We start from the raw sequence: 21,958 nt of genomic DNA, 5'->3' as shown, positions 1-21,958 counted from the left end.
AAAGCTTGCGTTTAGCACACAGGAAAAATTTAATTGGAATCCAGCTTGACAGCATGCAGTTATGAAACTAGAAAATCTATTTTTTCCTCCCAAACGGTGGCTTTTGTATTTGCTTTTTCCTGGGTACTGGAGTGCAGGAGAGGAAATCGTGAGGTTGGCATTTACCGTCAGGGCTCAGAGCAGTTTGGGGGATTCCTTGTGGTCACCAGTTACATCCTGGAGTCATATGCCTCCTGTAAAAGGGGGACGTTACTTCCGTTAGCATCTCACCGTGGGGCAGGTCTGTAACAGTTGTCCCGTGTGTTTTAGAGTTGCAGAAATTTGCATGTGCAGGAACGATGACCCTGCAAAGCTGCCCGTGCTGTTAGAGCTGAGCCAGTCGCTGGCCGGAGCGTGCACGAACAGCGTGGAGGAGGCAAATGTGCTGTCATAGCTGCTTGTGTTTAAAAGTTCATTGCCCTTTTATCTGGAGCAAACTCTTCTCTGGGACAGCTGGTACTGAAAGGTAAATGAACAGATTTGATTTGAATTTCGTTAGGGTTTTAGGATTTTTGTGTGCATGTGGAAGAAAGCCTGTGGAGCAGCTGCTCTGGCCTTGACGCAGTGTGGATGAGGCAGGGGGAACTTCTTGCTCCAAGCAACTTAATAAGCTTTTTTATTTTCACCTTGAGATATAAAGCAGTAATGTAGTAGGAGGCACTTGAAAATGTTTGCTGTGTAGCAGCGAGGTATCACTTATGACCTAAAGATACGGGATAAGCTGAGAATAACAAACTTCCAGTGCTGATGGAAGATGATTGATTGTGTCAAAAGAAGATTTTAAAATGGCCATTTACCTTCGTTATTAAGCTTTGGTTCCTGAGAGGTACTTAAACTAAGACTTGTTGTTTTCTACCTGCTTCTCCCTTTGCTGTCCCATGGCGTAATTGTAATACTGACTGCAGTATTTCCTTTTCGTGGTGGGATGTCCTGTCCAGAGCAGACTGAAGGGAAGCACTAAGTGGAAAGTAAAGGGATGGAGAAGGTGAGCTATGTAAAAGCAAACAAACAAAAACTCAAACCCACCCAAAAAAACAAAGCAAACAAAAAAATCTCACCCCATCCCAAGCCATCAGGAAAGTAACTGTTTTTAATGATAAAATGAATTAGGAAATGCTAGAAACTTCTCAAATTGCTCTGCCATAGTAAATATTTTCACATTTGCTCTAGAGTGAAAGAAACACATGCAAAGAAATGACATAAATCTATTTAAGGAGTTTGTTCATGTTTAATGTTCACTGTACGAAAAGTACAGAAGGTGAAATCCAGCCGTAGCTGTCAGTTGCCAGCTGTCTGATGGAACTGCTGCACCGAAGTACCTGTGGTTGTGCTTCTCATAGCGGCTCCTCTGGTGCAAAAGCCTCATTTGAAGTGTTAATTTTAATTTTAATAACATCTAGATATGGTAACACTTAAAAACAACATTCCAAAGGGTGTAATTAATAAAACGACAATGGCTGTGATGTCACATGTTACTTCTCTCCTGTGCTACTTCTTTTTGCTGTTACCAGAAGGCTGAAACTAGGTATCTTTTGGAAACATTTTGCTTTTTTGCCTCAGTATCTGTTGGTAGGTTCCTCCCACATTAAGACTGTGTAATTTGGCACAGAGTTAAGAGTTAATGTTCAAACACGGTAAGTTGCTTCCTTTCTAAAGCTCTCCATTCTTTGGCCCATAACCAAACAAGGGCTATTTAGCACCTTGCCAGCAAGTTTCCTGTTTGGGAAACTGTTAACGCGAACTTTATGGGCGCTTTTCTTAGCGAAACATGTTTTTATGTGCACTTGTTGTGAAATAACAGCTATTACCGAAAGCATGCATCTGATTCTCTTAAGTCTGGAACTCTGCAGTAATATTCACATTGTTCCTTGGGAGCTGCCCGGGGTGTTAAGGTATGATAGGCTGAGAATAAACCCCAGCTGCCTGAAAAACTCACACAGTTGCATTTCTCCTGAGACTGAAAACTTGCTTGCATGCCGAGAAAAACCACGTATGAGTGCCATCTGGGGACTTCTGCCAGAAGAGGCGCTTCGAAGTGACAGCCCGAATCATCATGTGTAACACGGAGAGGGAAAATGGCATGTCCATCTCAGGAATAAGCTTGCTAGAACCAAATAACTCTGTTCGGGAGCTTCTCCCTACCCCACTTCTTGAGCAGCAGCAGAACTGGTTTTCCTGCTAAATGCATGGGCTGGAAAAGTAGAATTGCACCCTGAGGCTAGCGTTGTCATTTAGTTAGGCTGACATCTTGTGGAAGCCTTCCTAGTGTATTAAGAACAACAAATAAGCTAATTTTACTTGATGTACATGTGGGCTGTGTGACTTTCTTGTGCTGTGGGCTTGGAGGATGGCAAGCCCTGGAGTTGCAGAAGAGACTGAGGCACCCGGGATTTGCAGCTGCACATGTGGCACAGTGCAGAGAGCTCACTCTTCTGCTTGAAGAAATGATTGTGTTTTTGCTGGATGTTAGCACGTTGCTGCTTTTTTGCTAAAAGATAGTCTTTGTGCTATATCAATAAGGCTGTGAGGCAAAGGAGACGAGCACAGACATGCGGCTGTAGCCCTACCATGCACGTACTGTCACTTGGATGTGCTACCATTGAGGCTGGGTTAGCAGTGAGCCCTGAGAAGTGAACACACAAGAAAAAGGCATGTCCAGGGTGATACATCATCAACAGACAGTAGCTACCCTACTTCAGGGTAGCTGCAGAAGTCCTTCGGGTGAGGGTGGTGGGAGGGATGGGACAGGGCACCATAGGTCAGGTGTCACTGTCTTCCTGGGAGCGAAGGACATGTGTGCTGCAGCGTAGCATGGTGACTGTCACCTCTGTCCGGCAGCTCTCTGCACCTGGCACTGGTTGCACATTTATATTCCTCCTTGTACTAGGATGAGTGCAGGAGCCAGCCTTCCCCTCTCCCTGGGCGCTGAGGGGAGCATGGGGCCACTGCGGCTGCAGCCTGGCTGTGGGGAGGGATGTTGGGGTGGGAGCAGCACGGCAGTGCAGGCATCTTTATTCTGGTTTGGGTTCTTGCTGAACCCTAGACGGTGCCGTGCAGCCCCCGTGCTTTGGCCAGCTACGGGCTTGCCATGGGAGACTCCTTCCTGCTGCAGACCAGCGTGTGGTCCTGCTTCCTCAACCATCAGACCTCAGATATGAAATTCCTGTGTGTCACACTTCGCTGCTTACCCTTCCTGGTCTTGAATCAGCACTATGATATCGGGAATTTGTTTGCAGCCCTTGTATTGTGGTAATAGAGGGGTATGGACGGTTATCCTTTGTAGAGATGTAATTAGGCTGGGTGTCAAGGCAGAAATGAAGCATGTGACAAACTCAATCTGAGCACTAAATCTCCTGCCTCTCCACGAAGGACCTCTCAGTAGTGGCGTGCTGACGTACAACTGCCTTTGCCACTGCCTGCCCAGAGGAAGGTCTGCCAAACACTCATTTTTCACTTATTAAATCACCATCATTAACCACAATGCTGCCTGTTGTGCACACAGCTCAGAAGACAATTCACAGATTACCTGAAGCAGAAACCTCTCTGCAAACTCTTTGTTAGGTGACTGTGTGCTGGGCAGCAGGCAGGGCAGTGGTGGCTCTTGGTCACACAGCGGTGGCACATCTGGCTCACATCTGGGTGCTGATCTGGGGAGGAGGGGTGCTGGGCTCTGCAGGGGTGGGTGCACTATGAGGGCTGGTGCCAGACAGGAGGCACTGTTTCTCTCAATAGCTCTGTGGTCTCGGCTTAATTTAAATTGATGATGAACCATTGAGATTAACAACAGAAGTTTTTGATAGTTTGCTATAAAAACATGGCTTTTTGAGTAACTCATTGTAATACGTGTGTTGCTGATCCTGGTGGCTTTAAGACAGCATTCATGCACCACCACCACCATGCTCTGTTACCTTTTTAATTGGGATTAGATTTTAACATCAGTATCTGTAGGGAAAACTCAGTTCAGTTTGGATTGTTTTGTTTTGTTTTACTTCAGATGGTAAGCCTACAAAGGGAATGCTTTGTAACAGAGATGGTTGTAACAGTGATTCCACTTGCCTCCCTGTATACAAATCCCCTTTCTTTGCTTTAAGCCATTAAAACAAACCCTAGTGCGGATAGCTGTGTGAGCTGGAACAGCAAGGATGCGACAGTGACTACTTGTATTGCTTTCCAAGCAGAGTAGCAGCGATGGTGGAAGAGCAAGAGGTTACGGGGGGATGGGGGAAACGAGCAATTTTTAACACCAATTCTAGCCTCTTTGATAAAAATGTGATTTAATTTAAAGTAAATTTGCACTGTGGCTAAATTTATTATCCGTGATACTGGACAGAGCTGTGGTATCATACTGCAAAATGACATGGCCAACATGACCCTATTAAATCTACCGAATCTATTAGCTGCTTACTGACTGCAGAGCTTGTGATTCCCTCAGCAGAGTTTTGTGCTGAATATCTGAAAATCCTATTAGTAATCTGAATATTCAGGCTTTGCTATTGTGAGTCCTCCTAATCCTCTGGACAAGAGAAGCTGATAGCTAGGATCTGTTGTGCTGCTGGGTCATTAGTTGGCTTCTCAGTGAAACTTTAGAAACAAGGGTAATTTTTTAATAGTAAGGGTAACTGGTTACTGGAACAAATCACCCAGAGGTGGTTAACTATCACTTGGAGCCTTTAAAACACAGTTTATTACTTGAGAGAGAGACTAGCTCAGACAGAACTTGTTGAGCTGTAGAGTGGAACCAATAGGTAAAATTCATGGGGCATGTGGAAGCCTGGGCAAAGTGATTGTTGTGGTCAAGGATGATCTTCAATGTTTGTATGTGCCCTGGAGGGTTCCTGCAGCTTCATGTGCTCCAGCCACCACTGTCCCACTAGCTGCCTCCACCTGGACCTAATGGGGCATAATTGTCCCCACAGGTAGTGTTTTATGTTTCATTTTATGCAAAAAAGGTCAAGAAACTTCAGATGAGCAGAATTTGACATCCTTGTCTCTGGGCCAGGACCTTGGTTGCCTGTTGTGATTTAAGATGTTAATAACAACAGGTCTCTGTAGCCACAGAGGTGTGGGGGTCCATAGCATTTGTCCTGTTCTGCCCCACTGCACCATCCCCAACGAAGGAGCTGGGTTAGTAGCTATATGTGCTAAATTGTTAAATTACAGCAGCTAAAATAGCAGGGCGTTTTATGTTGCATCCTTCAGAAGGAAATTCTGTTAATATTTTTAATGAGCTTCTGTACTAAAATTTCTGAATGCCAACAAGGTGGAAATAAACTGGATCTGCCTTGCTAAAGTCTAATGGGTTTAGATTATGCAGCTCTTTCTGTGCTAATATGTGGTGTAGCTTAACAGGAACGGATCAACAGGATGAAATTGGTGCTGCTCAAGCTCTAATGTGTGCATTGCGTGCTGAAAAGCCTGAAAAGAGCATTTTACATAGGACTGGCTGTGGTCTGGTCTTAAGAACTGAATGTCCATTAGTGGAAGCCATCTCTTGGTTCTCCTCTCATCTGAAAAGCATCTGGTCCTTATGCACCAAGGCTGTTCTGGGCTGTGAAGCCAGGGACAGCAAAGTGGAAGCGATGGGTGGACTCGCTTCAAAAGCACGCTCCTGCTTCGTGTTAAAATGGTAATGTAGGGGCACCCAGGGAGAAGTAAAATGGCACTTCTTGGAATAGCTGAATGTTTGGCTTGCTACATAATAGATGAGTATGTATCTTAGATCCAAAGATATTCCTGGAAAAAAACGCCTTGTGTACAGTGGGGGTGCCATGGGTTCAGTAAAACAGTCACGTTGCAATAGGTATGCTGGTGTGAAAGCATCAGAGCAAGCAGCTGCGATTGTAGGTTTACATCTCGGAGCAGGCTGTTAGTTCGTGTAGTGCCAGGTAGCAGGTTTCAGATTTTCGGGTGAATCACCCCCTGCCTGCCTCGGGCTGCAGGCAGCACCCCCTGTCACCAGCGTGCCCCGAGCTGCGGCCTGGGACAAGGTGGCTGTGTTCAGTGCAAGCTGAGCAGGGACTTTCTAGCCTAACTGCGTTTTGGTTTTCATATCCACCAAGCATAGGAACAGCAAACTGTTCAATAAATAAGTAGCATTAACCTTCACTTTATTTAGAGACTTCAGCTTTGACTTTTGAATGTGAAGAACGGGCCAACACTGGGTCTGCCAAAGGCTGTGGCGTAGTCGGAATGAGCTTCTGGTTTTAATTTTGATCACTTCTCAGTTACCTTTCATGATGAGAATCAAATTACTTGATCAGGGAGGTGACAAATCTTCAATAATTCAATAAATTATAATGACATTACAACATCCTAATCCCCGCCCCCCCCCCCCCAATTTGTTTAATTTTTATTTCTGCTGTAAAGTGGACTCCATGTTTTAGATTCAAGGCTGTTCATCCAGGTATTTCAAACCAGTCTGTCACCTGGATAATTGATAACTGGCATACCCTCACTTTAGTGCTGCTAAATGGTTTTCCTTCTCAACAGGATAATTATATTGATCGTGGCTTAGAACTTCAGAAACTGGATTGTGGTTACATAAAGTGTGTTTCAAAACTCTTAATATAAGCTATGTTATACAGAAATAACTTTTGACAAAACCAGACTATCACCATTGTTTTATCTAACACTCCTAATTTGATACAAATTAGGATATTTTTGACCCAGTGTCTGCTTAAAAAAAGAGAAGCCGCCACTGCTGCTTAGCCCCTTCCTCCCTCTTTAACAACAGGGCTAATGCAAAACTGGTTGTATTGAACCTTGGCGAAATCCAGCTCTCAGCAGGTGGGCCTGAATGCTTACTTGAAATGTTGGATTTCATCCTGCCAAATGTTTTATAAGGATTTTACCTTTAAGATGATTGATTTTTGCCTTTGGACTGACTACTCAATAGCAGTCTTCTGTGGCGGTTGGGTATGAAGGTGTGTAAGGGAGCACTGTTGTGTCAGCTGTGCAGCCCCGTGGACAGCTTGCATGGTGCTCATGTGCAGGTTGAAGGCAGCGTGTGAGATGTTGGTGTGCAATCCACTGGCTGTGGGCAATGTCAGCAGCTGAGGCTGTAGAAGATTGAGGGTTGAAGCAGGGCTCAGTGCAGTGCCAGCCGTGGGGTGGTTGACAGAGCCGACAGAAAAGAGAAATAAAACTCAGGTTGAATATAGTCTCTGGCTGATTAGGAGCAAAAAGATATCTAGTTTTATGAAACCATGCTTTTCTTCTGAAAGCAAGCTGAAGAGTCTTAAAGGTCTTTAAGATGTCAGATGTTCCTGTACTGCCCAAACAAGCCAGGAAGAGAATGCTTTATCGGGGAGGTGGAGACTTTACTTCTAGTGTGCATAATCACTTAAGAAAAAAAAAGAAAAAGAAGCTGACAGAGTACTTGAAATGAGTAATACTGGTTTTACTTTGAGACCCTGAATACCCATTTACCTCTTTGTTTCTTGTTTTTCAGGCTGGACGCAAAGAAAGAAGTGATGCACTGAACTCCGCAATTGATAAAATGACCAAAAAGACTAGAGACTTGCGTAGACAGGTAATTAATATATAAAGTTAATGCTTGTTGAGATAAATGAGTGCATTCCTGCATGTTTGCCCTCTTGGAAATATATTATGTGTTGGTTTGTTTCCAGTGGGCAGTGGGCTTGCCTGCTTGTGTTTAGTGAATTAAAAGCTAGAAGCTTCCAGTGCCTGGTTCACAGGGAAGCATGGGGTGGAAATGTAATTCCCTGTTAACTGTGTAATAAAGATGTTGGATTCTTAATCATCCTCATGGCAAAGAGATTTAAAAAAAACCAACCCACCAAAAATCCACACAGAACAAAACCAAAAAACCTCTTCTTCCATTTTATGGATTTTGAACATAATCAGGTATGTTTTATAATTCTGATGGTATTCATCTCAGCCAGTTTTCTTTGAGGACTGTATTTATGCAATATCAACCTTTTGTCTATTTAGTTTTTAAAGCAATATATCCCCTTTTCAAGTAAATGTGAATAAGAATCAAGTTTGTTGAAAAATGTTTTTATTCTAGTAGAAGAACAAAAAAGCTAAATCAGCATGTTGTTTAATCAGCTGAGGGAAAGCAGCAAATTTACTCAGACAAAACTAATATGAGCTGCTAAATCAATATTTGTGGCCAAACTGGTGACTTGCACTTATACAACTAATCCAGTTTTTTAAGGAGATTTAACTGAAATGGAAGCAAAAAGTCTATAGACAAGACTCAGTGCAGGGAAAGCCGTGGTCACACAAAAGAAAAAGGATCAACGACAAGAGTACTTCAAGCTTTACGTATTAATACAGTCAAAGGAAAACAGCAGTGGAACACTACTGAAAAATAACTCATTCTTTTATTTTTATTTTAGCTACGCAAAGCTGTTATGGACCATGTATCAGACTCTTTTCTGGAAACAAATGTTCCACTTTTAGTATTGATTGAAGCTGCCAAGAATGGGAATGAAAAAGAAGTTAAAGAATATGCCCAGGTTTTCCGTGAACATGCCAACAAATTGATTGAGGTAAGATAGTACAAATTAAAATTAAATTATCACTAGTTAAATTAAGGCAAGACTAGGCAAAACACATTTTCCAATGCTGTTGAAACAAATAGCAAATTCTGCAATGAATTTGCTTTTTAAATTTTATTTTAATGAGTTTAAATACAATTTAAATAATTAAAAATGTAAGCTTATCAAAAAGCAACAGCTACTCTTACGTAGCCCATGTAGTTTTAGATATACAATGAAAGTATATTATGCTGTTACCCTTATTTGATTTGCTGATCTGAGATGGTGATACGGAGTAAGGGAGACTGTGGCGTGACTGTCTTGCTTACAACTTGACCCATTGCTTGAAGCCTGGAGGCTTTTTTTTCTTTTCAGTAAAATACTACCAAATATAAACAGGCCTTTTATGTGAAGACTTTTAGAATGGAAACCTACTTGCGTGTGTGTAGAGAACAAACAATGGACAAACAAAAAACCTGCAATAACAACAGAACTGATCCCTGCCACCTTTTCTAATAAAAATCCAAAGGCTCTCAAACTGGTGTTACTAAAGCTAATCTGTGGGAAGATCAGCTTAAATGCGACCAACCTGTCTTAACTAAAATGCATTTAAAGGTCATTAGTCTACTATTAAGGATAATAGTTTCCCAACAGGTAGTGAGTGCATTTACAAGTTCATACCCTGTATTCGTGGATACATCTCGGTAACCTCGTCCTCTTGCCGTTGTTTTCACATCAGAGTTTTGTGCCTGCTGATGCCAAATGACAAGGAACAAACATCTGTAGGTATTGTTGAAGAAACATGCCACTAGGAATAAACTTCAAAAACTTCTGTGCACTTCGGTATGCTTTGAGGCATCAGCTGGCTCGTGTGCTTAACCTCAGCAGCTACCTGGGAACAGTCAGATGCTGGTTAACGTCTTTTTGCTCTCTTAGCATCACTGTGTTTGATAATAGAGTCCTTGTGTCTCCTAGGCTTCTTGGGAATACTTTCACACAACTGAACAGGTTGAAATTACTCAAGAATAAGACTTATTGAACATCAGTAAAAGTAGTTTCTGACTCTTGCTCACTATACTTTTCTCACTTTTAAAGCTGATGGGGCTCTAAGTCCAGTGAGCAACTGCCCCATAGTCTGGGGTGCATCAAGCTAGCCCAGCTCTTCAGACTTGCTGTCTAAGCAATGAAAATTTTATTTCTTCAAAGATATCTGTTCTTCACTTTTGGCCTGCCACATTTCAGTGCAAATGACATCTTCATACAGATTCAGTTATTTTGTTCTAAATTTTAAGGAGCTAATGTTGTTTGACAGAAGGCAGTGCTGCTGTGCCCTGCGTGGCAGCAGGATACAGCCGCTCCACATGCAGTGGTGGGAACACTTTGAAGTGGGTTTTGTCTAAAGCTTGCCTTCTTCGTGCTGCAAACCTAAAGTATTCAGAAAATTATTTTTAGGGCTTGTTTACAGGAGGAGTTGACTGGCATAACAATAGCAGTGCCTATTCTGCTGTAGTTCTGCCACCTCTTCAGTGGTGTCTGTACACGGAATTTATCAGCATAATTACAAAGGACTAATTGCTCTGCTTTGTCTGTGAGTTTCTCTTGCCCTTGCTAGGTGGGCCCTTACTCCCTGCTCCTTCAGAATACGTGTGCCATCTGAAAAGCAATGAGTTCTCACTGGCATGTAAGAGCGGTTTCTACTGACCTTACCTTGTGTGCAAAATGCCAAGCTGCAAATGAGTTTCACAGGACCTCTATTCAGCCAAACAGTCTGTCTTTCAAGAAAGACTATTCCCCTGGAAGTATGCATTAAACAATATTTCTGACTGGCATCAAAAGGTTCTGCTAAAATGATATGCTGCTGCAACAACTTTTTGAAGGCTGGCTTATTGCTTTTGCTGTCTAAAATGTAACTATAGCTATAGAGTGGCGTGATCGAGATGGCTTATAAACCTCTTCCATGAATGTAGATGGATTAATATATACGCTTAGCTTTGACAGAAGGGGAATAGTACTCCTGCAGAGCCCTTGTCTTGAGGGGCTAGAGAACCACTGTGGAGTTGTACGTGATGTCAAATTTACTGTGAAGGAAGACAGGTCAGAGTGAGATTCACTTAATGTCTCAGCGTGTCTGTGCCAGAATGGAGAAGGATGTTTGCAAGTTCCCATATGATTCTGCTTTTGGGCAGAAAACTAGACGTCAGGTATCTGAAGAAACAATAAAAGATTGTGTAAGAGCAGAACAGAAGATGTTCCACTTGGTGAGATGAGAAGTGATTGCTTCCACCTGTTTTCAGTGGAAGATAAGCGTGCCAGGGAGTTTATTGTAACTACCCTCAGAAATGCTGCTGAGTGACTCAAGACATCAAATGTGACAAAACAGCTGCAGTGCAGAATGGAGCTGTGTTGTGTATCATGTCATGATTGACAGGCTTCTGCGTTTTAGATGCAGAAGAGAACGTGCCCTTTCCTTTAATGTTAAGTGATGGGTAAGAGACCTGCTCTGCACTAGGTAACTTGGAAGATCCCTATCTGAATTACTGAGAAGTTTTACACCTTGGATTTAGTGCCCCTTTGTCCTGTGTCCTGGAGAAATCAGTGCTGCTCTCCTGGTGAACCAGCCACTAGAGGGGACTGGGATTTTTTTTTTTTTCTTTTTTTGACACTACACTGTTGCAGGTGTTGGCTAGACGGAGGAGTGGCAGTGCTGCTTCTGCGCTGGGTTAGCTTGGGGAGCTCTCGCTCCTGCAGTGCAGAGGTGTTTACAGGCCCTCCAAGTAGCTGTAAAGAGATGCAAGCGCATGATTTGGGTAATTTTATTTTGAAGCATTCCCTTGGCATCCGAGTACTGTCTGCTTTGTGGTTCCTAAAGTCTGGGCAGCCAAATTTGACCAAAAGGTGCAATAACCACAAAAATCTGATTTGCCTGCTGAGTCTGTATCTCCTACAGAAACCACACCAAAGCTGTGTCCCAAAGGACTTCCATCTAATTTGTTTCTCACGTAGTAAAATACTAACTCCCTTATCCTGCCTTTTGAAAACTGAGTAACGGTAAAATAGTAAAATGAGACTTGTCTCAGTTGAATAATACGTTTCAAAGATAGCTTTCAAAATTGCTCTGTACTAACAGTCCATTAACTAGATAGCACTCTGCCTGAATTTTGTTAAAGGAGTTTAATTCAGGAATTGAGAAGCCAATTTAAATGCAGCACACAAGAATAACAGAAGAGACAGCATTCCAGGAACGAGTGTAAGAAAAAGTAAAATTTACTTGTGAACTATGAAAGTCTTCCTGATTTACAGATTGTAAAGTACTTCCATTCCAATGGTTTTTACCATGCTGGGTGAAGGAGCCTTGGCTCTCCAAACTGTAACTTTGCTCTTGAGGAAAGACAGCTTGCCATTGGCATCCTTAGATTCACTGTTTCTCCCTAAAAGAAACTAGGCTGTCCTGCAACTTGCTGCTCATTTTTAATGATGTCACTTAGCACCACGCTGACTTTTTGTTCGTCCCAGTCTTTGAAGTGTGCTTGTGCACAAGTTGCCTTTGTACGGCTCCCTGTAGTCACTGCAGTGACACTTCTGGCTATTCTCTGAGAAGTGAAAAAGCCATAAATGTTAAAAAGAAACTTCTGCTACACTATTGAATGCTTTAGAAAAATAAAAATTAGGTTGCCAATTTGTCACTGTTTTATACTGTGTAGTTTTAATGGAAAGGTTTTTCAGACCTTAGGAAATTAGGTAGTTAAAAGGTAGAAGAGGACAGAGTCCAGGTTAAAATCTTCCAGTAGCTGTTTGCTTGCTGAAGAATACTTTGGAAAGGGAGAGTTTGTAATTCCTTAAAACCAGCAAATAATCTTACCTTATTCTGGAACCCAGTACCCCTATGTCAAATGTGTTTCTCAACTTAAATTTTATTTTTTATGTCTCTTTTTCAGAGAAATTTTGGTAAGACCAGGGAGGAGAAAGCTCTCGACGATGTTTCATAAGCATAATTTTTTTCCAATTGCTTTAATTTATCTGAAAATACTGCTCTGTGCCTCTTCTTAATGCACTGGGTTGTATCTTGCACATGGAGAGATGATTTTCTCATCTTCAGTGAAAACCCATGAACAGATGCAGACTGCAAATTTATTTGCTTGGAAAGAACCACGTTTGGGCACTTGCGACTCCACGAGCTATCCGTAGCCTCTCGCGCTGACATTTTCCCCTTCTGTTGCCCAAACTGCCTAGCCTGATGTCCTAGAGTAATTCTTCAGACCTCAGTGTAAACACACCACTCTCCAAAGGCTCAGAGCCTTGCACACTGGCAACATTTTTATTGCAAGTTATCCTGATTTGCCCATACTTGCATCCCATATATTCTTAAGAGAGTATAACACTGCAGGTTTTTTACATGTGAAAGGCTTTTAAAAAATTTGAAGTGGGTGAAACATAGCTTGGGTTTAAAATAATAGCTAGCTTTTAGACTTCAGACACAACAAAGGTTTTGAAAAACTGGGGTTGCCTGTCCTCTGTTCATGAGATATAACTTAGTGGGCATAGCTAGTTACCTTTGTGATAAAGGTGTGCACTTAGTGTTCGTGCATCTTACAGATTTATTATTAAAAATGAAGCGTGGAATGGAAGTATCTAGCAGATCTAGAAAAAAATCTGGTCTCACAAGATTATCCTTTGTGTCTATTAACCACCTGATTTCCAGAGTTTATACAAAGCTTTTAAAACTAGTGTCTTTGAAGGTGGAAGTGGACTGGCTTTGCTCATTCTTTAAATATTCTTTCTTCATGCTTACCATCAAAGGTATGTATCAGTACTGAAGGACAGAGATGATGTATCTTGGGTGAAAAGTTCAGACAAGCATAGCACTTGATACCCAAATCAAATATTGACTTGGAATGTTTTTCTGAACTCTGGGTATATTAATCTCTCAAAACTCGGCATTTCCCAGGCTAGGGTCATTATCAGTCATTATTGTTGCATCTGAGCACCTATTTTTCCTTTCCATTAAGCTAATTATTCGGGGGGGAGGGGGGGAATCTGCAAACTCAAGTTTGTCTTTTACTTGCTTTTATTTTTGAGGTATTTGTGTATTACAGGGGAAATGTCCTTGTGTTGTGGTCTGGAGAAGAGAGGCGGTGTTAGTCCAACCCAATACTAATTTCCCATTTTAAGATGGAGACCAAAATGTCTCCTCCAAAGAACAAGCACGCTTTCTGTAATTTGTCTATAGATAACCTTGGCAGCAATTTAAAACAAATGTCTTCAGTAAATGACCAGTATAACTCTAATGTGCCTTCTAAAGTCTGACACTCTTCAAGAGCAGATGCACTTTCCTTGTAAGTTCATTTTATTAGTCAACTAATTCATAAATAAATTAAATGCTATCCATAGAACATGCTTTCCTTACATTCATAATCAGTAAAGTAGGAAAGCCTCAGCAGAAGAGAAGTTCTTCCATTTTCCAACAAAACTGGATATACAAATTTAATGTGTCATACATAAGTAAAGGCAAGTGACCTTTTAATAGGATAACTTTTGTTCTTGTCAGGGTTTTTTTTTTTTTGAGGCCAATCTAGAGCTACACCGAATTATGTATGAAAGGGTCTGTAGAATGCTGGTAGAGATTAAAAATCATGTTGGAAGAGGAATAAGAGACTTCAGGGTAATCTTTCTATCCAGATTTCCTTGTAAGTACACATGAGAGAAGCAAGGTAATCAGTAATCTGACAGTGAAACTGATGGGAGAGATGAAGTTGGTTGAAGATGAATTTGAACCTGCACATATCTGGACAGAGATCGGGGTGTTCAGAGACATTCTTCTATTTGAAAATAATCCTGATTAGCTGCTGCTACATGGATGGAGAGGCACTTCTGCCATACCTTTCCCATAGGGGCGGTCCCTATGTTGGATGATTGTTGAGAGTGTGGAGCTTGGTCTTTAAACACTTGGGCCAAGGGAGGTATGAAGGGTGTAGAAGTTGGAGGTGAATGAAGTTAGGGTTTGGACAGCTATGCTAATGTCCTTTTACCCCACTCGAAATAGCCCGGTATTTATACCCTGTTCCTTTTGCCTTTGGAAACAGATAGATGCATTTGGGGAAGGGGAAATCTGTCGAAGAGGTCAGGAAGTAACAGCACTGTTGAGTATAGCTGCAGTTGACGTGATGTCTTCAGAGGGAGGTAAAAAGCAGTAGAGTCCTGGCCTGTTTTGTTTTCCAGATATGAGTCTTAATTCCAGCAGCATTTTAAAGTATTTTTTTGGCTACAGCTTTATAGTTGTGGCATAAATGTTTTAATTCTCGATATATAACTAAAAGCCTCAATGCATGTCTGGATTTTCATCACCTTAGTCATTAGCAATATTGGAATATTAGTCATGTAGTGTCATCAAGGAGTTGCCTGAAGTCTGTGTAGAGCTCATTCTTCTTACTATTTTGTCGCCTTCTTCAAGAGCATAATGTACTTATAATTACCATTAAACTTGCCATGAACAGTTGTCTGAATCACCAAAAACTGGTTTAAACAGCACCAAGTTGGAAGCCTTTAGTAAGATCATAATGCAGCATGCTCTGAGTGATAAGCCAAATGAGATAGGAAAGAATTATGATTTCCACTTTGATAAACACAGAGGCTTCTTTGGATAAGGATAATTATTCAGGTACTGTCCAAATATCACTACTAGAAACACTTTTATTTTAAAGAAAAACATTTGTGTTGCTAAGAAGCATTCAAGATGAGGATTCACTTTGAAAGTTTTAGCTTAAGATCAGATCTGCGTTACATACCAGCAGTGTGATTTCTGTCATGGTAGCTCAGATCGACTTGTGTAACTAATGTGTTTTGTGCTTATAACAACATTTTATCACTTTAGCTTGTTTGTCTGAGGAAGGAATCGTTCCTGTGCCAATAGTTACATCTGCTGCTACAGCTGCATCTACGAGGGGCACGGTGCCCACACAGCACACTGGTATTCCTTTACCAGCTCTGCTCTCTGTCAGGTTTATAGAAAGGATAATCTACCAGTCTGGAAATAAAGGTATTCTTGTACTGCTAGCACTTTACTACTGTGGATATGTTTTATGCTATAGATGTATTACTTCCCTTCAAACACCTCTTCCCCCTCTTTGATTGAAAAACTTTCCTGTTGGCAAGAGAGGGAAGTGCTCTCCCTTTTGCACTTGCTGCTCAGTAAATGGAGCCCAGTTTGGTTTGTCATCATGCACAAACACTGGGTTTGCCCAACTGTGTTAAAAATTCCACTTCCTTATGAAACCTTGACAACGTGTGGGATTGCACTCTGTTGGAGAAGGACATTTCCGCGGGGTATAGAAGGAGCTTGCCAGCGTTAAACGGAGCTTTCGCAGGACAGCTATACCTAGAATGGTACCAGGTAGCTGGAGAGGTAGTTGGAGACAGCTTGTTCAGGTTGAGAGCCAAATGCAAAGCTATATTCCTTAACTAGGTTTTTAGAGACACGGATACAACTGGAAAGGTGCTAGTTTTGAGATTGAATCCCAAAGGAGAGGTGGTTACCCATGAAAATATTAAGCAATCGCCTCAATATTACAGGGAGTAGAAAGTACACAATATATTATCTCTGATCCTCTTCATTTTTCAGTCAGTTGCCAGCCTGTTGAAATAAAAGCCCTGAAACCCCCATTTCTCATTGTCTAAAACTTTTGAATCAAAAATAACGTTTTGCTTGCCAGTTTTGTTCAATCTAGCTGAAATTTCTCATCCATGTGTTTATAACCAGACTTGAAATTAAAATTGCTCTCATCTTCTGCATGAGGTTGCAGAGGTCTGGAAATAGCAGTTATCTCAATTTTTAGTCCATCGTTCCCCTCAATGCTTTATGTTTGGAGTATTTCTGTGTGCGGTTTGTTTTATTTAAAGACTTCTGCTATCTTAAGTTAATACATTGGGATTCTGTTCCCCGCAACAAGCTCTTGCTTCTGTGGAGCTGCAGCCACTTGCAACTACTTAAGTCATATAAAATCACAGAGTAGTTGACAGCATGACTCCCAGTAACTTGCTTCAGAGTCCCTGTGGACCTGAACCGAAGTCCTCCTGCCATCCCTTCCCGCATTAAAGAACTGAAACTGTTTTGTGTAATTAGCCATGCTTCTGCAAAACTAGTGAGTTTATGGGATTATAGCTATAATGCAGACTTCTCCCTCATGTGGTACCTGTTAGGACTGGACATTAAAATGCTCACATTTGTCTTGAATATTGAGTGTACTGTATGAGTGAATTAATAAATATATGGGCTTAAGTGAATAATAAAAGCCTTTTTTTAAGAGGGATAGAAATTACATAATTGTCACATATCTTCTGAGAGTCCTCAGTTACCACTTAGTTTTGCCAGAACAGTTGTTTCTGCAGCTAAATTAATTTCATGGGCTTTGACCATCATGAAGTGAGTCTGGACTGGTTTTTTTTTTAGTATGGGGGAGGAAGAAATTAGATGTGTTATATTTGAATTTTGTGAGAATAGCAGATACACTTTTGTTTAGCAGGTTCTCAAGAGGAAAGTGTTGAATGCCTGCCTGTCCATTCTTCTTTTTTTTTTTTTTCTTTTAAAATGGGTGATTTTAAGCTGCTTAAAAGTGGGAATTTGCATTCCCAGAGAAATTGTGAAATGAAAAGCAAAAAATAGAACATGAAGCTGAATTTTTGAAGTTTAATCAGAAATTAAAATGCCAGGAACACCTTTGAAAAGCTTCATTTCCATGTTGTTGAAATTCCCAAAGTATCTGTGTATAAAAGGGTACAGTTTTGTTATTTTTGCATGAGGGTTTGTGAGCATCAGTTATGAGAGGATACTGGTCAATGTTAAACTGAAAAGTTAAGTTTTTCATTCGTAAGACCGTCTGAAAACTCTTACTTCTGCAGTGCTATTTTTACAACTGCAGTTTCAAATGAGAGTAGTCAGGCTCTTAGAATTCAATTAGTGTATGTCTCCTGCATAGCGATATATAATCCTTATTTATAACAATGCTGTGTGGCGGAGGCAGCTCTGACAATTTTAAATTATGCAACAATAAACACATTACAGAGCCTTCTTTGGATTACACCATTGCTAGATGATTGCATCCAGCACCCATTTAGGAGGCCTTTGCGGACTTGACTTCTTGAAGAAGCTGTGCTAAAAACATGACTTGTAAACAAGGAGGAAAAACTTGGTGTTGCTTCTCTGAAGTCAATCCAGGTGCACAAAGCAAAGACTTTAATACAAACTTTCAGTGTCAGCCTTTGAAATCCTTGAAAAAGAGGATTTAATGTGTTAGAGATTATAGTTCCTTTTTTTCTCTTGCATATTTTTTGTCTCTTACTAAAAAAGCAGTTAGTCAATCCTTTAATAAACAGTTCCATGTAAAGTAACCCCACCACCTAAGCTAGGCAGTCAATGCAAAGCTGTAGCAGTATTTCTTAATTATTTTCAACAGTGTAATTTAAGAAGCTCAGCAGTGACCCCACACTGATGTAGTTGAGGCTGTATATAGTCTTTGAATTGCTGAAAGACATGGCTCCTTAGTCATTATCTGAACAAATTTCAAGTTAAAAAAAAAAAAGTATTCCAGGTGAAAAAGGTAAAAACTGCCTATTGTCAGAGAAGGCAGTTGTCTACAACAGCTGACAACACAAACACAGGCTGACAAATAGTCACTAATGGAGGACAAAACTGCTTTAGCAATGTCAAGACTTTTCTGGATTTAAAATTAGTAAATTTTGAAGAATCAAAATAACTAGAATTTGAGATGGAATCACTCTGTGATAGTGCAATATTTTTTTTGTGATTGGAATTATACCTCCCTGCTTATACCATATTCCTTGATTGACCCTTTGCACTGGGATGGTGCCTACCTCTAGAAGGAACCAGTTAAGTAATGCCTCCTCCAAAGACATCATCTTGCAGTATTCTGAAGTAATGCCTCCTCCAAAGACATCATCTCATCTTGCAGTATTCTGATGTCATCATTAATACCAATCAGATTTGAGTTTCAAAAACTGATTAGTGCATGAAACCCACTTTCCAGATGATTTCGTCCAGCTTTGAGTTTTCCTTAGCACTGGTTCATTAGTTCAGTTTGTGGAAACGGTTGTCTGTGCCCTTCTCGCCAATGCTTGGTGCATTTGTCTCTGGGGGTAAATTTAAGCTCGTTCAGCTAAACATCGGCAGCTGCTTTGGGTCCATCCTGCCTTTTGGGGTACATGAAGTCTCTGGGACATGGTTGTATACTCTGTGAGCTAAGATACTGCAGCAAAAAGATGCTTTTAAATTGGCCTGTCAGTGCTGCAAGAGGTATCTCTGAACCGCGTCAGTCTAGTTTCTCTAGTCTGTCTTCATTCCCAATGTATTTTTAACTTTTTTCAAGAGATTGCTCGTTATGGCTGATTACATTATTTGCGATTTTTTTGTCTCCTTTGATGCCTGTGCCAGTAGTGCTTATGTAAAGGGGCTTGATGATATTGAATGGTAAGAATGAACAAATGCAGCGGGAATTCAATTGCTATTTTGCTCTCAAGCACAAGTGTTCTTTCTAAATCAAGTCTGACCACTTACTATGTCAGTCAGCTACGTTGTTGGAGACATGGAGAAACTATTTCATTTACATTTGATTTAAGGGGAATTTTTGTTTGCTTGAGGTGCTCTGTTTTATTTGGCAGTTTTAGAAATGTGTGATTTCCAAGTGCTCTGCATGCTTTAAAACAAATTTGGCTGTAGTTGATCTTCATCTCAGCTGCAAAATCCGATGTATTATGTGTACAGGTCACATAACTGGCCAGTAGTACCCTATCTTCTCTACAGACAGGTAGTTTGAAGTTATTTGTCAAATATTACACAGGAGTTATTGATGATGGGTTCTTTCAGGTACTTTAAATTTTTTAATCATACAGCCATCCACCTCAGCCAGTACATGCAATTTTAGAATTCATGCTATAGAACACCTGAAAATTAATGACAATTTAAAATACCTCATTGTAATGTCATTTACAACTTGATTAATTAGTTGACAAAGCTCTTCTTAAATTTCAAATTTTAAGAGGTTTGTGAGTGTTTACCAATAGTTTGACAGTCTTCCCATGGGTGCATTAAATACTGCGTTGCTGTGAATTTACAGCCATGTTTGCAGCACTCTGAAGTCATCTCTGCTGCTGCCACATCCCTGCTTCACTCTGATGTGCAGTAAATAGTTTGTTGGGAAGTTTGTGTGCAAATCTGGCAGAGAGACTAATCCACCAAAGCGAATAGATTTCTTTTGGATGAGCATGCTGAAATGAAGTGTTGAGATTTGGAGACGCAGCAGTAGGATGGGATGTGGCAGCCAACAGTTGGATTGTCTTAAACTGCCAAAGACCCTCAGTCAGGGAAGCACACACGCTTCTTTCATAAAGGTTGGCAGTCCCAGTCGGGCAATTTCTAAAGAAGAATTGCCATCAGTGAGGTATTCAGAAGAAAAATGACTGTTCAAAAATGACTGTGCAAAAAAGCAAAATTTCATCGTGCCATGGTGGGGACACTCAATTATAAACTTCTTTGCCTCTCTGTATTCAGACAGAGCGGCATTTCTGTGCGCTTGATTCATCACCCTTGGCTTGAGAGAGAGCACAACATCTCCAGATATCGGAGAGGCTGATTTTGTAGTGCTTCAATGTCGCTTTTATTCAGCCCCTACTCAATAGAGCTTTGTGTTCTTCTCGGTCCTAGAGATTGTAACTGCTGCTGCGGAGGCAGAAATGACGTGGAAATATGGACCATAAAAAATATTGGCAAACTGGTGTTTCTCAAAAATATGACCTGTGCTTAAAACAACAGCAAAATCTTTATTTGACTTTTAAATCACAGCATCTTACTGTCTTTTGATTTTTTTTTTTTTTTAAAGCCTCTAAACAGAGGCATAATATACTACAGCTCGCTGTGAACGAGGGATTTAAGACATGGCAAATCTACAGGAAAAAAACTCCTATGTTCAAAATCAAATCCCTCTCTGATAGAGCATTATAGAGAGTAGAGCTGTTTGGTGGCAGTGCAGTGCAGAGAGGAACTGAGCTGGAGACTGTAGCACATGTGGTAACAGGAGGGAGAAAGGAGCCTTGGCTAAGCTGGCTGCAAGCTGCACGACCTTGCAGTGAACTGAGGACTTACTGCAATGCCACCTCTTAACGCGTAGGTCTTGTCCACAAAGATCAGTGGAAACGAAAGTTGAGGAGTAGGACACTCATATTCCTGAAAGCTGGCAGAGTTTTCCATGTCTTGTTGATGCTGCAGAGGCTTTCTCTCAACTTCAGTTTGTTTTCATCCAAATAGATGCTGTTGCATCTGTTTACTTGGTTGTTCAGTGTTGGAAACATACCTCTCTTCTTGACAGCGTGCTGGTTTTTATCCTTTGTAACTTGATTTGGGACTGGAGGGAAGAAGAGGCTGTGTACTTTGCAATGGGAACTTGCTTTTTGGTCCCAAAATTAATAATGGGATTGATGAAAAACACCGTTCAAGTATATTGGCATGTGGTTGATGGTTTGTGGGACAGTAATATATTCTGTGTGGGAACATCTGTCGTAAGGGAGGGGGAAAAGCATGTGATATAGCTGCAGATACTACTTCAAAATGACTTGTATATGAATGCACAGGATAGTTTAATTAAAGGAAGAATGAAATTTCCCCAGTTTATAGGGAAAAATATATGGAGAAATCTGGTTCACTGGTGTTACTGAGCATCTACTGGCTTGTGATGATGCTTTTACAGCACATTTACTGAGGGGGTTTGCAGGTTGCTCTGTCTCTGAAAGGACAGTACTCAGTGTTCATCTCAGTTCACTTCGTGCTATTTTTACAGCTTTCTGTGTTCAAATAGCTCAGAATAACATGCTTGTCATTCACCTGTCAACTAAGAAATGTAACTTACTTCAGACTTCCTTCCCCTGAGACTAGCTCCGATATGAGGAATATCTTCAATTACCAAAAAATTCTGTGCTGTCCCCTTCCTGTATGCTCTTAAAAGGCAGGTGTTTACAAAAGGTCCTCTGTTTCAAGATGACCTAGTTAAGGATGCTGCTGTGCAGCAGGTCAAGGTTTTGGAGTAAAGTTTTTAGCATCACAAGATGCTATTCAAATTTTGGAGAACTGTGGATGGATCTTCAAGATCACCTCTACCAGCAAACAATTTTATTCGATGAATTGTGGTGTAAAGGGAGGGCTGGAGGAGCACCTGCCTGATACTGCAGTCTGACTAGATAAAAGGTACATGGAGGAGTTTAAACCAGTGCATTCAGATACTTGTATCCCGTTGCAGAGGTGCACTCCATGTAACACCAGCAATACAGCTTGAGCTTTGCAGCACCACAGCACTGCTTGCGTAGGTGAATTGCTTGGTGGGCCTCCAAGTTCTTTGGGGTTGACATGCAGTAGGATA

At 41.1% G+C, this 21,958-nt stretch overlaps 1 protein-coding gene across 3 annotated transcripts in view; it reads left to right on the top strand.

The window, feature by feature from the left end:
- Positions 1-21,958, top strand: part of CTNNA1 (catenin alpha 1) — a 119,914-nt gene that overhangs the window by 62,723 nt on the left and 35,233 nt on the right. For all 3 annotated transcript variants that reach the window (XM_074884170.1, XM_074884169.1, XM_074884171.1), the window contains 2 exons: positions 7,490-7,570; positions 8,403-8,555. In XM_074884170.1, coding sequence (XP_074740271.1) covers positions 7,490-7,570; positions 8,403-8,555 — 234 coding nt within the window. The remainder of the gene's footprint in view (positions 1-7,489; positions 7,571-8,402; positions 8,556-21,958) is intronic.

Source organism: Strix uralensis, chromosome 14, assembly GCF_047716275.1.
Source record: "Strix uralensis isolate ZFMK-TIS-50842 chromosome 14, bStrUra1, whole genome shotgun sequence".
Lineage (NCBI taxonomy): Eukaryota > Metazoa > Chordata > Aves > Strigiformes > Strigidae > Strix > Strix uralensis.
The sequence above is the reverse complement of the archived record's forward strand: the minus strand, read 5'-3'. Positions and strand labels throughout refer to the sequence as shown.